Source organism: Erythranthe guttata, chromosome 1 (genome assembly GCF_056151865.1).
Source record: "Erythranthe guttata isolate IM_541 chromosome 1, IM_541, whole genome shotgun sequence".
Classification (NCBI taxonomy): Eukaryota; Viridiplantae; Streptophyta; class Magnoliopsida; order Lamiales; family Phrymaceae; genus Erythranthe; species Erythranthe guttata.
This window is the reverse complement of record NC_142533.1, coordinates 38555-54033: the sequence shown is the minus strand read 5'-3', so window position 1 is coordinate 54033 and position 15479 is coordinate 38555. Positions and strand designations below refer to the sequence as shown.

The following is a 15479-nucleotide window of genomic DNA, read 5'->3' as shown; positions in this document are numbered from 1 at the left end:
TTGAACACTTAGTTCATTCCGTCAAAATTTTGTTAAAATTAATTGAATCAAGCATGTGCCCGTCACTGCCTTAAATGACATACTAACAATAAATTGAAGGAAATGACCACAAATGTTAACTTATTGAAACATGAGGGAGCAAGTGTTAAAATGTTTGAACATTATATTGATTTTTTTAGCATAAAGTGTGTACTTGTTGACATTTTTTTAGCATACAAATAATTGTGAACCTATTCGTTCTCAGTAATAAGCCATATATTTAATTTTGTTAATCAAAAGTGTTGCTATAGGCTATGGCCCAATAGTATATAGTAATGTTTATGTTTTAGCTTTAAAAACAAAAAGGAAAAAGGGAATTTAGAGGCGGAAACTTCTAGCGCATTCGAAATGATGCATGAACCTTCCCCAAGCTTCGAGGGCTAAAAAAATTCAGCGCCAAAACGCAATGTTAACATCATCCAAAGTTTAACTCCGGCATTTTTGTGGGCGGCGAATTCCCAATCACAATCTCTGTTTATGTACTTATTTCCATTTTGAAGGCGATGGCAATTTATGGAAGCTCAACGGCGGCGCGGCTAAGCAGGATGGCAGCGGCAGCACTCAGGGCGTCCCGCTCCCGCTCTCTAGTTCCTCAAATCCGATTACTCACCCACTCGACCCGCTCTCCATCTGCTGAGACTGGAATCTCATCCCCTACTTTTTTCCCCACATCATGCCTCAGCCGCATCATCACATCGCTCCCTGCCGCGGCCCGCTCTTACTCTGCCTCTGCTGCATCATCATCACAGGTGCATACATTTTTCATTTTTATCGAGTGTTTATGAATTGGTCCAAGGGTAAGTTAGTGTTCCATCGTATATTTGGCTATTCTTTAGTCTGAATTTTTTACTTTTTCGACTGCGTTAAATTTTTACCAGATTAGCAATTCAGAGTTCACCGAGATGGCATGGGATGGAGTTGTTGGCGCTGTGGACGCAGCAAAATACAGCAAACATCAAATTGTGGAAACAGAGCATCTAATGAAATCCCTTTTAGAACAAAAAGATGGGCTGGCAAGAAGAATATTCACCAAGGCTGGTGCTGACAACACATCACTTCTGCAGTCTACTGATACCTTCATATCTCAGCAACCAAAGGTATAATATGTGAGAGCAGATGTGACTTAGAATGCCAAGAAATATTCCTTAAATGGTTGTCATAACTTTTGCTTGCAGGTTTCAGGGGACACAACCGGGCCTATTTTGGGCTCTCATTTGAGTTCTCTGTTGGAGAATGCACGGAAATTTAAAAAAGAAATGGGTGATTCATTTCTGTCTGTCGAGCATCTAGTGCTGGCATTTCCCTTGGATAAGAGATTTGGGCAGCAATTGTTCAAAACTCTTCAATTAAGCGAGAAGGCTTTGAAGGATGCTGTCATAGCTGTTCGTGGTAATCAAAGAGTAACTGATCAGAGTGGGTGCTCACATCTTATAGCTTTAACTTTTGAAAAATTTAGCTATTTCGTAAATCATTCAATGAATAGAAGAACTTCTTAATTGGATTGCGCTGCAACGTTTATTTTAGATATTGGTAAGAGTCACAATTGGAGTAAACCATCTTTTAATGAAGGGGAACATTTTCTTGTGCTTAAAGGCTCATCATCATTTTCTGCTGATGATCAACTTCGACCAAAAAGTAATCTCAAAACATGTTACTTTGTCTAAGTAAGTTTTTATTGAGTATGACTAGTTCCTTGCTGTTAACATTTAAGAAGACTTAATTGTGTGCTCTGATAAAAATTCGTAAAGAACATGACAGAGAATTTTATATGTTAGTAGTTTCTTCAGCTTCTGTTGTTTCTGCATATGAAACAAAGGTTCATTGAGTTTAGAGATCTGTATTTGTTATATGCAATGCAGATATTTGCAGAATATAAGCAGTGAAGAAGTATATTACGCAGTGAACCCATAACTTTTCGACATTCATAAATAAACACCTCAATCCATTTTACACTAAAGCAATCAACAAATTTCAGGTGGTCTCTCATGGTGACAGCTAGAAAACAATTAATTCCAGAACTAAATTCTTCCATATCTGTATGAGACAGTTGTATTATCGTCTGTCTCTCTTTCTCTCTATTTTCTACTTGAACTATTAGTTCATAAAAGTTGTCTTCGATTTTCTTCCCCATTTGATTTTGTTGTTTACTGATAATTGATTGGCTCATTGTACAGGTCCAGAAGGTAAATACGAGGCACTTGAAAAATTTGGGAATGACTTAACTGAACTTGCCAGACGCGGAAAACTTGATCCAGTTATAGGACGTGATGATGAAATACGGAGATGCATCCAAATCTTATCCCGCAGGACAAAAAACAACCCTGTTGTAATTGGGGAACCTGGAGTGGGTAAAACAGCAATTGCTGAAGGGTATATCTTCTATTTTTTGCCGCTATGTGACATACCTGGAAAAGTATATTCTTTGTTATATGTTCTCCAAATGACTGCTTTATTTTTCATGATCTACTACTCATCATACTTGGAGACATTAAATTATTCTTATCACCTTTCAACCTTTGCAAGATTCCGTTGTTAGATGACACTTACCAGATAAGTTGTTGGGAGAATTTAGATTATGAATTTGGGGTTGATTGATCTGTGTGGTTTAGATGATGCGTTGAATTTATATTTCTCTAGCAAAAAATTCTCCTTGGGCATTAATGTTCTAGGTTGTTTCTTATATATTTTACTTTGAAATGAAAATATAGGATGATAAGAAGATGCAGTGGTGTTTATTTTCGCCCCCTTATTACTACAATAGATTTTCATCAAAGTTGATGGTGTATATTGGGAATAACTATTAGGGGAAACCTTTAATAGCCACAATTTGTCCGGTTTCAATATGCATGCTTAATTATGATTGGCAACTTTTGTGGTGCTTGTCCATTTATGTTATCAGTTTCAGTTTATGCTGGACATTTGGTTTGAAGAAATAGTACATGTTAATGATGGTTACTTCTTCTAGTAAATATGTGAAGGCTAGTCACTAGACCACAAGTTTGTCACAGCAACATATCAAATGTTTCACAGGTTAGCTCAAAGGATTGTCCGTGGAGATGTCCCAGAACCTCTGCTGAACCGAAAGGTTGTACCCTCTCTGTCATCTGATGTGTAATATTAGAACTTTATATAGGCATTGAAGATTTTACTGAAGAAATTTTCTTCATTAATTCAAAAGTTAGTGTCTCTATTGAAATTCTTTTGTATTTTCTTTAACCATGTGTCGTGTTTGGAGTTTGTGGCCTTTAAATTTTTATGTTACTGTGTGCTTTTGCTTTTGTCAATCATGTGGGAAAACTTTGACAACTTTGGAGCAAGCTTTGAAAAATGGCAAGCTGAGTATAGTTTTTAACCTTGCTCTTAGGGATCTCTTCTCTTGTGAAGATTGAGATCTTTCTCAGAAATTCTCTGGTCTGGTATGCGTAAAGAAGAATGAAAGTTTATAGATGAAACTGCTGATAGATTTAAGAAGGATAATTGCTCCTATTGAGTGTGGATATTGGATTTTTCTGTTTGTAGTTACCTTTCTTTGTGAATCTAGGTAGATCTAACCTACTTAAGGTCATGAAATGAAGAGTTGTGACCAGTACACATAAATACCAAATATGTCAAAACTTAATATACTTTAGATTGCAGATATTCTGTCTTTATTTCTCCCGGTTTGCAGGTTGAGTGAATTGCGTATTTCCCCTTATATGTTTTAATTGCGCTGTTTGTTTTCTTATGTATGTGCTAGTTGATCTCTCTGGACATGGGTTCTTTGCTTGCTGGTGCAAAGTATCGAGGAGACTTTGAGGAAAGGTTAAAAGCTGTATTGAAGGAAGTCACAGCTTCAAACGGGCAGATCATATTGTTCATCGATGAAATGCACACTGTAGTTGGTGCAGGTTTTGAAATTATAAGCTTCTGGATCTCCATTCCTTATCTTTGAATTTGTCATATCAAGCAATTGCTTGCTTCTTTCCGATTCATTGTTGGAAGTGACTTGCAAACTTAAATACATGTGCAACTTTGCTTCAGCAAATTTTTTAGATGCATTAAAGTCGAAATGTCTACCTCTTTCACTTTTTCATCAGTATAATTTATCCGCTTTGCATATATATCTTGAATGCTAACTACTCTGAAAGGGTTGCTGCTGACTTGCAGATGAAAATCCATGTTCATGTATTCTACTTATGCTCAATGATTGTAGGATATGCATCTTTAGTTTGTGTTACATTTTCTATTTTTTTCCCCTTGCTTTTTTGATAGTTAATCCTTTTTTAGTAGAAATGTTCTACTTAACGTGCAGGTGCTACTGGAGGCGCATTGGATGCTGGAAATTTATTGAAACCCATGCTTGGCAGGGGGGAACTCAGATGCATTGGGGCAACTACACTGAACGAATACAGGAAGTACATTGAGAAGGACCCTGCTTTGGAACGTAGATTTCAACAGGTATTTTGTGGACAGCCATCTGTAGAAGACACAATTTCCATTTTGCGGGGATTGCGTGAACGTTATGAACTGCATCATGGGGTGAAGATATCAGACAATGCTCTGGTTTCAGCAGCAATTCTTTCAGATAGATACATAACAGAGCGTTTTCTACCGGACAAAGGTAACAGTATGGTTTTTATATCCAGGATCATCATTTTGGTAGGAACTATATTTCTGTAGTATTATCTTCTTTCTATTATCATTTATTTAGTTTGAATGGCATTTCTTGATAACTACGTGTTTCTTAATTTTTTGTATGAAAAATATTATCATGTAAAGATGAAATATATATACATAGCGCTTTAAAAAACGTCACGAGTATGACCAAATTAATATATGAAAGATTAATAACATGTTATAGTTAAAAGGTCTTCTTTTTTTTTTCTTTTTGGCAATTTGTATGCAGTTGTTGATCGGTTAAGGGATTGGCATTGCCAAATTTGTGTTTTGTAATTTAGTTATCAGGTGTTCTGGTTTGGAAGACTAATCCTCACCATCAGTTGCATCATGGGATTGGGTATTCTTGATTGGTAGGCATTGGACCTATAAATATCATTAACAGGAAAAAAAAAAGATTCTTCCCACGAATCCCACCTATAATCAATACAAATTCATATGTAGATATGAATAATAATAGTATTTTCTATGTATTATTTTTGCAACAAACAGTTTTCTCATATCTAGATGTCGACTTGTTAAAATTTCAATTATATGCTCATTTGTGCTATATGCCAGCCATTGATCTTGTTGATGAAGCTGCTGCAAAACTAAAAATGGAGATCACATCCAAGCCTACTGAGTTGGATGAGATTGACAGAGCAGTGCTTAAGTTGGAGATGGAGAAGCTATCTCTGAAAAATGACACGACCACGTCTTCAAAAGAGCGGTTGAGCAAACTGGAACATGATTTAGGAGCTCTTAAACAAAAGCAAAGGAAGTTAAATGAGCAATGGGACAATGAGAAAATTCTGATGAACCGAGTGAGGTCAATCAAAGAAGAGGTAATGGCCTAACTTCATATTTTTATGACAATGACAGGCATAGCTAATTCCAAATTTTTTTATACTTGCATAATTAAATCCTTGAGTAGATTGATAGAGTCAATCTAGAGATGGAAGCTGCTGAGCGTGAGTATGACCTCAATCGTGCTGCTGAACTCAAATATGGGACATTGATGTCTCTCCAGCGCCAGCTTGAAGAATCTGAGAAGAACCTTTCAGAATATCGGGGATCTGGAAAGTCACTACTGCGAGAGGAAGTTACAGATCTTGATATAGCTGAAATTGTAAGCATATGGACTGGCATACCAGTATCTAATCTCCAGCAGACTGAGATGGAAAAGCTCGTCTTATTAGAGCAGGTCCTCCACAAGAGGATTGTTGGTCAAGACATGGCAGTCAAATCTGTAGCTGATGCAATACGTCGTTCAAGGGCAGGACTTTCCGATCCGAACAGGCCTATTGCAAGCTTCATGTTCATGGGGCCGACTGGTGTTGGTAAAACTGAGCTTGCAAAAGCTCTCGCTATGTATCTTTTCAACACTGAAAATGCACTTGTGAGAATCGATATGAGTGAATACATGGAAAAGCATGCAGTTTCACGATTAGTCGGAGCACCACCTGGATATGTTGGATATGAAGAGGGTGGGCAACTGACAGAAGTAGTCCGTCGACGGCCGTATTCTGTTGTTTTATTTGATGAAATTGAGAAAGCACATCATGATGTTTTTAACATCCTTTTACAGCTTTTGGATGATGGGAGAGTAACTGATTCTCAAGGACGGACAGTCAGTTTCACTAACTGTGTTCTTATTATGACATCAAACATCGGATCTCATTATATCCTTGAAACCCTTAGAAGTAAGCATGATAATAAGGATGCTGTTTATGATGTGATGAAACGGCAGGTGGTTGAGTTAGCAAGACAAACTTTCCGACCCGAGTTCATGAATAGGATTGACGAATACATTGTTTTCCAGCCTCTAGACTCCAAACAAATCAGTAAAATAGTTGAATTTCAGGTAAAAAAAAAAGAGCTTGGTAATGACTGATGTTAAATTCTTTTTGAAAACTTTAGTATTGATGATCTGAAATCTAAGTTATGTATGTATGCAGCTAAATCGCGTAAAAGAGAGATTGAAACAGAAGAACATCAACTTGGAATACAGAGAGGAAGCTGTTGAAGTGCTTGCAGCATTAGGGTTTGACCCAAACTTTGGAGCAAGACCTGTGAAGAGGGTGATACAGCAGATGGTTGAGAATGAGATTGCAATGGGAATCTTGAGAGGAGATATTAAGGAAGAAGATTCAATAGTGCTTGACAAGATACGAGAAGATGCTAAAGAAATCTCTAGTCAAAATAGATTGTGCATAACAAAAATGGAAGAGTGAAACTCGACTAATGCTTGTTTCAGGGGATTGCCACTTCTAACAAAACTCTCACTGTACAACAATCTCACCTTCAAAATGTACTTGCTTGGAGATATCGATATTATGCTTGCCGGAATTGGTAACTCTTTCATATGGTATTTATTATGATCCATACGTACGGCATTATATACTTACTACTGATGATCTATACTAATAAAATGTGAACGAAAATGACTATTGACCCTGCAGTTCGATTCCTACATTACCCCCCTCCAATGTTTTCAAGTTAACCACCAAGAGTTTATTAGATAAATTAAATAAGAGACGCAAACTAAGTTTGATAATCAATCAATATTCAAGTAATAAATCATCACATGCTAACTTATGTATAAATACTAAATACTATTATTAAGTTTTGCAAGCAGCTCTATTTGTTAGTTATTTTTCATAATTTCACCAAAATTGGATATTTGTGGCTAAATCAACTCACATCAAGATTGGAGTGTCTAAAGCATATCGGAGAATGTAAATAAACAAAAAGTGTTGCCAACCGGATCTAATTTCTTCTTCTTTCTTTCGAAAATCCCAGATCTAATTTCTGCCACCACATATATAAATATATATATACAAAATAAAAAAAGAAAAGACAAAAAAAAGCCAAAAGGAGAGGAAGAAAGTATTGTTGTGATATCAAAGGGAAATCATTCGGTATTCTCATTATCGTTGCCATTTCTTATTAAATGTGGTATATTTCTGTCTCTCTTCACCTTTCTCACCCCCTCCGGTCCAACACCCCCACTAGATCCTGTTAGGTAATTTCTAGGGTTTTCATTGAGCTTCTCTCCAGAAACTAACAATTGCAATTCCCAAACGAGTAATTAACTACTAATTTACCGAATAAAGCTTCCCATACGTCTACCTCAGCCTAGGGTTTCGCCGCTGATATATTGGACGACGATGCTGCTGAGTTGAGTTGATATTTTCTCTTGTTTATTTTTTTTTTCTTTTGTTTGTAGAAAGATCTGATACAAGAGTGAGAAAACAAGGACGATGCCATCACTTTCCATTGAAGAACTCGAAGAACGCCTTTCTGCTGCTGGGAGCAGTCTTCTCCAGCCTTCCACTTCGCCCGATGACCTCCTGCCTCTTCTCGATGTAAGCCTACACCTTTATTTTTTTTAATAAATTCTTTAATTGCGTTTTTTCATTAAATTTTCTTATATTTATGTTTGCGTTCGATTTTCTGGGGAGTTATTAATTAATAATCATTATGGTCATCATTGCTTCGTCTCTCAGTTGCGTCTGTTTGGAAATTATTGTTTCTTTTCTATATGTTTTGATTTGTTAACTGTTGAAAGTGGCAACGTTTTCGCTTCTTGTGAAACTTATGAAGGTAATTCAGGGCCCATCAACGCCTTACAACCGTTGAATGATCCGGGATTTCTGCATATTAAGCGTTGCATTTATTGAGTTCATTACGAGTTAGATGAGATGTATTCTTACACATGTTGGGCACTATTTGGGACCAACTTGATTCAGGTTCCACTATGTTTAACTTGCTTTGATGTAACTTCTGTTTGATAATTTGATGTGCGAAAAAACTATATTTCGAAGTGCTGTCACGGTAACATCATAAGTGAGAAAGCTCAAAGATTATGTATGTAACTTTCTGTTGTTCTAGAAATATTCACGGCTCATGCTTGGGCATTAAGTTGTTGGCTGTAGTTTTTTTCATCTTTTGCAGTCACAAGTCCTCCCTACTCTATTAACAGTTGAAGAGAAATGGAAAATTTATGAAATTCTAAATTATTGCTTCCATCCATACTGGAATAAAAGAAAAAGAAGACGGAAGATTCTTTCATCATTACTGTTCTAAATTCTAATCTTTTGTTTAAACTTCTTCATTCAGCTCTGAAAGAACAAGAGCCTTAGAGTATATTTTCCAATGTTGTGTTAAACAGAATTTTGATCTTTCCATCAACTTTATAAACTGGTTGGAGATTTCAAATTTATCGGTAATCAATACGTGCATGCAATAGGTATGCATATATACATTTGCTTATTTCCTTGTTACCATCACGAAGAGGAAAAACAGGAGTATTGATGAACTTTTTGTAGATTGTGCTAGTTCTTGCTTGGTGCTTGGTTTCCTCTAATCTCTGTGCATTTTAATCTGCTTTAAGCAAATTGAGGAACTTCTATCAAAAGTGGAGCAGTCACCTGCCAAGTCCATGCAAGATGCCATTTCTCCACTAATGAAGGGGCTGGTCGCGGAAGAGCTAGTGAAGCATTCTGATGTTGACGTAAAAGTAGGCGTAGCTTCTTGTATCAGTGAGATAACAAGAATTACTGCACCGGACGCTCCATACGATGATGACAAAATGAAGGTAACATCTTCAACTATCTCCCTCCCACCCCATATCTTTCTCCAGCTTGTAGCATTTATGACTTTTTGTATTATTTCAGGATGTCTTTCAATTGATTGTATCATCCTTTGAGAACTTGTCGGACGTGTCCAGCAGATCCCATGAAAAAAGGGCCACTATACTTGAAACTGTGGCCAAAGTCAGGTCCTGTGTCATCATGTTGGATTTAGAATGTGATCAGATGATTATTGAGATGTTCCAACACTTTCTTAACGCTATTAGGTAAAATATTGCGATATGCTGCTCAACTGTTACCATCTGGATGCAATATATTTTCAATTAGATTTTTCTTATTCACTTTGTTCATTATTGCTCTATCAAACCTTAGTTTTTCCTTGCTATCTAAACATAAGAAAAGGCTGGTGTTATCTGTCTTCATTTACCTCCATTCGTTTTTGTTGCTTTGATTCTTTGCTTTTCCTCTAGGGGAGGTTGTGAGTAGGCCTCTCATGCCTACCCGATATTTGATTCATATAGTGCAATCATCAGATGTCTTAAAGCGTCATATATTAATGGTTTCATGATGGCTGTGAATCATTAACTTGATCGTAATTGCATTGACCTTACTTTGAAAATAATAGCTAAAAATTCAGGACTCCTAGTTTTTTTTGTGATTTCTGCATAAGATGGGGACTTTATTCAATTCAAGTGCTTTATGTCTTGCTATTTCGCCGCTTCCAGAGATTATCATGCCGAAGGAATTTTTACATCCATGGAGACAATTATGACTCTTGTGTTAGAAGAAAGTGAAGATGTTTCCCCAGATCTACTCAATCCAATTTTGGCTACCTTGAAAAGGAATAATGAGGTCAATTTCTTAGACGTTCTTTAGAAACTATGTATCTCTTCTGCTCTATTTGCTGCTGATAAAAAATACCTTGACAGGCTGCTATGCCGATTTCAAAGAAATTGGCAGAGAGAGTTATTCAGAACTCAGCGGAGAAGATTCGATCTTATTTAACTCAAGCAGTGATATCCTTAGATGCTGCCTTAAATGATTTTGGTGAAGTCGTGGCTTCTGTGTGCCGAGAGAATACGGGTACAGTCGGGCATAATAATGAGAGCGTCTTAAGAGACCAGCCGGTATTCTTTCATCTATTTACATTTGACTGTAATTTTCCGTCTTGCAGCAATTTCTCCAATTTTTGGTTGTCTATTTATGTTGCCCAATATACTGTTGGTTGTAGCCAGTATGCTATTGGTGCTGTCATTTATTCTATTTGTAAATTATGCATAGTACTACGCCATTATTGATTGAGTGGAGTGTTTCCTCTTTTTTTTTTTTTTTTTTTTTTTTATTATCTTTTTTAATCGTTGATCAATCGGCAATAATTGTTCCATCTTTTATAAGCCTTTTTTTGTCAGGTACTCACAATTGTGTAAATGCTTTTATTCTGTCATGTGATATTGGTTCATGTTCATTATATGGTTTTGAGCACTGTCCTAAGTCATACACATTGGAATCCTAGATGCAGGATGTCTGTCTGAATTTGGTGACTTTAATTTGATTGATATCTTGTTCACAACGGATATATATTTTTTGGTTTGATGTTTATAAGATGATATTACCTTTTGAATTCAGATTTTGATATTAAATTAGATTCACCATGCTAATGTATTTCTAGGTTGTTGAGAGGAAGTCCACTAGTGCTTCTCCAGTTCGGGATCCAGTGATTCAGGCATGTTACTGCAATGGTTTAATCTGATAATTCCTGAAATTATGCTTGTGTTTAATATGTGGATTGCTTCTTAGCATGATTATTTTTTAGGTTGATGAAAAGACTAGCGACATTATGTCTGTGTAGCTGTCAATGCATGATCCTCCACCCCCCCCCCCCCCCCCCCCCCCCCTTTTTTGTATTTTACTAAGCAGAAATGGTTGTTCTCTTTCTATATATATTTTGCTGGCTATTAATCTTTGCCAGCTGCGCATGTGCGTTGCTGATATACCTAGGAGAAGTTCTGCTGTCTGTGTCCTAAAAAATAACCTGTAGACCTCATCGTTGTGCATGCAGGTCACTAAGGATAGTATTCAAGAAACCATTGAAGACAAAGATCCCACTATGACTAACTCACCAAAATCAATTGTGAGTAATGGTGCCAATGAAACTGGGACTGAACAAATTATGACTGATGGAAATTCTTCACAGAACACTAATTCTCACCAACAGCTTGATGCCAAATCAATGTCCAAAGCTGAATCAGATGATTCGGGTGCTCAAACACCAGTGAAGTTGGAAGCGAAAATGGAGCATGCAGAATCTCAGCAGGTGCCATATAACCATGAAATTCCAAGTAAAGATGTGCATATTTCTCCTACCGAGGTCAAACCTGTTGAACCTGTTAAATCTTTGGACAAAGTAAAAGACACCACTGCTCAGATTTTACCATCAGAATCACCTGAGAATGAGGCCGTGAATGAAACATCTCCTACCCAAAGTGGCAGCCCTATCCATGAGAGCCGAGCTGAAAAGGACTGTCTTGCAAATAGGAAGGAGAACTTTGTTGAAGAAGAGATAGAATCTGTTGATACTGATTCTAAGAAAACATCTGAAGGAGAATATATCTCAGAAGAAAAGAAGCAGCTGTGCTCAGGAAACAAGATGGCTGAAGAGACAACCGACAAGGATAAATCGACTGAAGACGGAGCATCGAAGGCCGATGATGGCGGTACAAGTGATTCGGAGGCAAGATCACCTGACCAGACAGATCAGCTGGGGGATGCTAGTAATAAGATGGATGAAGGATCCTCATTAAGGAAAGAAGATGGCGAAAAGAGAGGACGCATGAGACCTACAATTGAAAAAGATGTTCTGAAATCTTCTGCGAGAGAAGATCGTGGGAAAGTAATCACTTTCTCCATAATTTTATTATGTTTCAGTTATTTTTCCTATTCCTTACTTTGTGTTGTCCATGTTGTGTGGATTTTGTGGTTCATCATGTAGGGCACAGTGACTTCGCCAAGGTCACCTTTAAAATCAATGAAAGATGAATGCATCCGCGAAGAAACCCCAAAAACGAATACCAAGAGAAAGCGAACTTCAGGTGTAGAGAAAGTAAGTAATTTCTTTAACTATTCTGCTTTAACTATTCTCTTACACCTGCTTTCCTAGAGAACAATATCCAATAACAAATGAACAGGACTCAATTGTTACTCTTAATGTGGACTTGTTCGGAGAGGCCAATGATTGCACCAAGTCGTGGATGGAAATTCTCTTCTCATGAATGTATACATGTGTTGCTGGCAATTTACCAAGCATTTTGATCATCTGTCTCTTGAACCTTTCATCTTCCATTTGATTTTTAGTAGTGAACATAGTCCTTTTTTTGTATCCCATTTGTTTTGATGGTTATGAAGTTTGAAATAGTTTATTTGTTTGTTTGTCAAATTTTGCTTAATGAGTCGTTTGAAGCTGTTTCCAAATAGTTGGAAAAATCTCGTGGAGAAAATAAGGAATTCCATTGAAGTATGTCAGATCAGTGAACTCTTTCATGGAACCATCACATGATTTCAAACAAACCTGAAGAATTACATTGTCAACTTATGGATAGGATTGCATCATGCATTATGTGTAATATCATAAACTAATGGTCCCTGTTCCACAGTTTAACAACTGGTCAGGTAGAAATAAACTCAGAACACCTGAAAAGCTACATTTGCGTCTAGAGAAGTTACATCCTTTGACAGATAATGTTATTATCATCTAATTTTTTTGTTTATTCCAGGTATCTGATACTGTAAAATATGGCAAGAATTTGGTTGGTTCAAAAGTTAAAGTTTGGTGGCCAGATGATGAAATGTAAGTGGTTCTTTTAAATTTAAAGGTAGTACAGATAGACAATTCATTATGAAATGAGAGCTTGTTTTCTGTTTGGTCATAATGGACAGGTTTTATGAGGGTGTAATTGCGTCTTTCGATTCTGGCAAGAAGAAGCACAAGGTCAGTGTGGAAGTTAGGTCATGCCTTTCATTAGTATTGTTTGTTTTGCCTTTAAAACCCTTATTTTAGTTCTTGCTTCTATCTTAAACAGGTCTTGTATACTGATGGTGATAAGGAAGTGCTAAATCTCAGAAAAGAAAAATGGGAGTTTGTTGGAGATGACTTGGTTTCAGATGGAGTAAGTAACATACTGATTCTTATTTCTTCTTAAGTGTACCTTCTTGACTTTGTCACTTACAATCTCTGTGAATAGGACCAAGATGTTGAACATTCAAGTCATGATACTTCCTCTGACATGTAAGTTTCAATTTTCATTGTTCCGTACATGCTTCTACTTGTTTTTCCATCTTAAGCACCCCTTCTTAAGAAGTAATGCTTTTATTCTTGAACTCTGTAGACTTGCAATTACTTCCCACTGAGTAAGGTCACATCATTGGTCATCCTGAATTTATAGCTTTTTATGGTCGTCATACTTGAAATGGCTGTTATATGTAGTAGTTGTCTTCAGACACTGAGGGTAAGATTGAGATTCAAGAGTGAGACCAATGTAGAGATACCTGTTGGCTGTGGTATCATATGCACTACGTTGTTAGAAGTAGGCTCTTTTTTCGCTCATATGACAGAGGGACTGTTCCAGTCTCCCGTCATAGACACAAGCTACTAGCAATGGAATCAAGTGATTTGGGAGGGGGGTCTTAGAATGAAAATATCAAGAGTCTGAGCTTTTGCTTCTTATTTCTAACCAAGAGATCCCTTTGCTTCTTTCCTTTAACCAGGCAAAGGAAGAAGAAAGGTAATATAAATTCCGAAACATCAAGCAAGCGTCAAAAGATGGAGGGTTCAACAAAAAGGTTTGTTCTCTTATGCTCAAATTTAAGTGTACATTTCTTTATGGGAGACAAGGGTGTTTTATAAGAATGACCAGTAATGAGTCTCACTCCTCCAGCAAACCAAAAAATGCCTCAACAAAATCTGGTGGCAAATCTAAGGATAATGGCAAATCTAAGGATGATGGCAAATCTAAGGATGATGGCAAAGCAGAGCCTGAGTCCAAAGATAACAACTCAAAGTCAAGTAGAAAATCTGTAGATGAAAGCATAAAACTGAAAGATCATTCTCAGAAAGGCAAAACAACTGGTAGATCCAACACTGATGTTGCCAAAACATTAAGCCGCTCAAAGCAAGTCAGTCCAAAGACTCCCAAGTCGAGAGGTAAAACGACACTAAGTGGCAAAGCGAGTGATGCCAAAATACCAAAATCTAGTTCATCAAAGGTGAAAGAAACTGATCGGATGAAGGGAAAAACAGCTGACTCGGCAAAATCAGGAGAAACGGCCAAGGGGAGATCCTCAGATAATGTGAAGCCACGAGAAGGTGAGACCAAGAGCGCAAAGAAGCGAAGAAAATGAATTATAAGATGCACCGCCAGTGTGTTGCGTTATCCTGTCTCTGTTTGTTCGAATTTTTCTGCAGTGTCTTCAGCATTTGAATGTTAAAATTTAGGATTTGAATGTTAAATTAGGTAGGGATATTTAACTGTCTTTTAACTTAATATTCGCCATATTAGTTGGTTGTGGTGGTGATGCTGATGGTAGGTTTTAGTTGTTCATGTGTTTTATATTGATAGATGGATTTTGACGCAAGTAATATGTTCTGTTCCATATCATTACTCGTACCGAGTAGAGTACTGAAACAAAAAGTGCACCAGTGACAGCCAGTTACGTACAGTGTTCAGTTGTTATAATTGAAAAGGAGAATGCAGGACTCAACATGTCTATAAACTTAGACCCAAGATTTCAATCCCTTTCTAATCTATTTTTGAACTAGTGATTCATATTTTTCCACTAAATTTTAAACATTTAATCACATAATATGTTTATAACAATAAGACATTCAAATATATAAAACAATAGTTTTTATCAACAGTCTTGAAAAAAAATTATGACAGTTTTTATAAAAAAAGCATTCAAATGTTTAAATCAGAATTCAAGATCCAATTACTCGACCAAAAGAGAAATGTCACTACAAATACATCAAACTATAACCAAAGAAAACAAAATACCGACCGAAACTGAAACCCGATAACCAAAACTCGAAACTCGAAATTCGAAATCAATAAAATGAATCCCCGAAAACAGAAACCGAAACCGAAACCGAAACCTCGAACCCCGAAACCCCAAACCCGAAACCCGAATTGAAATCGAAACATAAATCGAAACCAAAAC

The 15479-nt window shown here is 36.8% G+C and overlaps 2 protein-coding genes across 14 annotated transcripts; both read left to right on the top strand.

Moving 5' to 3' along the window:
- The first annotated feature begins 212 nt into the window (after nt 1–212).
- On the top strand, nt 213–7023 carry LOC105977090 (chaperone protein ClpB3, mitochondrial). The gene is made up of 10 exons (XM_013002356.2): nt 213–788; nt 918–1136; nt 1215–1452; nt 2214–2409; nt 3070–3124; nt 3776–3926; nt 4331–4639; nt 5254–5519; nt 5609–6538; nt 6633–7023. The coding sequence occupies exons 1-10, from the start codon at nt 543–545 to the stop codon at nt 6906–6908; spliced, it is 2886 nt and encodes a 961-aa protein (XP_012857810.2). The 5' UTR covers nt 213–542; the 3' UTR covers nt 6909–7023.
- Nucleotides 7024–7304: 281 nt separating this feature from the next.
- On the top strand, nt 7305–14897 carry LOC105977091 (sister chromatid cohesion protein PDS5 homolog C). Of its 13 annotated transcripts, none has more exons than XM_088823977.1 (16): nt 7486–7632; nt 7904–8042; nt 8281–8426; nt 9071–9274; nt 9354–9535; nt 9995–10121; nt 10199–10396; nt 10939–10992; nt 11329–12159; nt 12259–12369; nt 13040–13113; nt 13203–13254; nt 13346–13432; nt 13508–13551; nt 14031–14105; nt 14201–14897. In XM_088823977.1, the coding sequence occupies exons 3-16, from the start codon at nt 8379–8381 to the stop codon at nt 14661–14663; spliced, it is 2550 nt and encodes an 849-aa protein (XP_088680103.1). In that variant the 5' UTR covers nt 7486–7632; nt 7904–8042; nt 8281–8378; the 3' UTR covers nt 14664–14897. The 13 variants fall into 13 exon arrangements, with proteins under 13 accessions (XP_088679813.1, XP_088679859.1, XP_088679755.1 ...); XM_088823912.1 differs by having other exon boundaries at nt 7528–7699; XM_088823940.1 differs by having other exon boundaries at nt 7607–7761.
- The last annotated feature ends 582 nt before the right edge of the window (nt 14898–15479 follow it).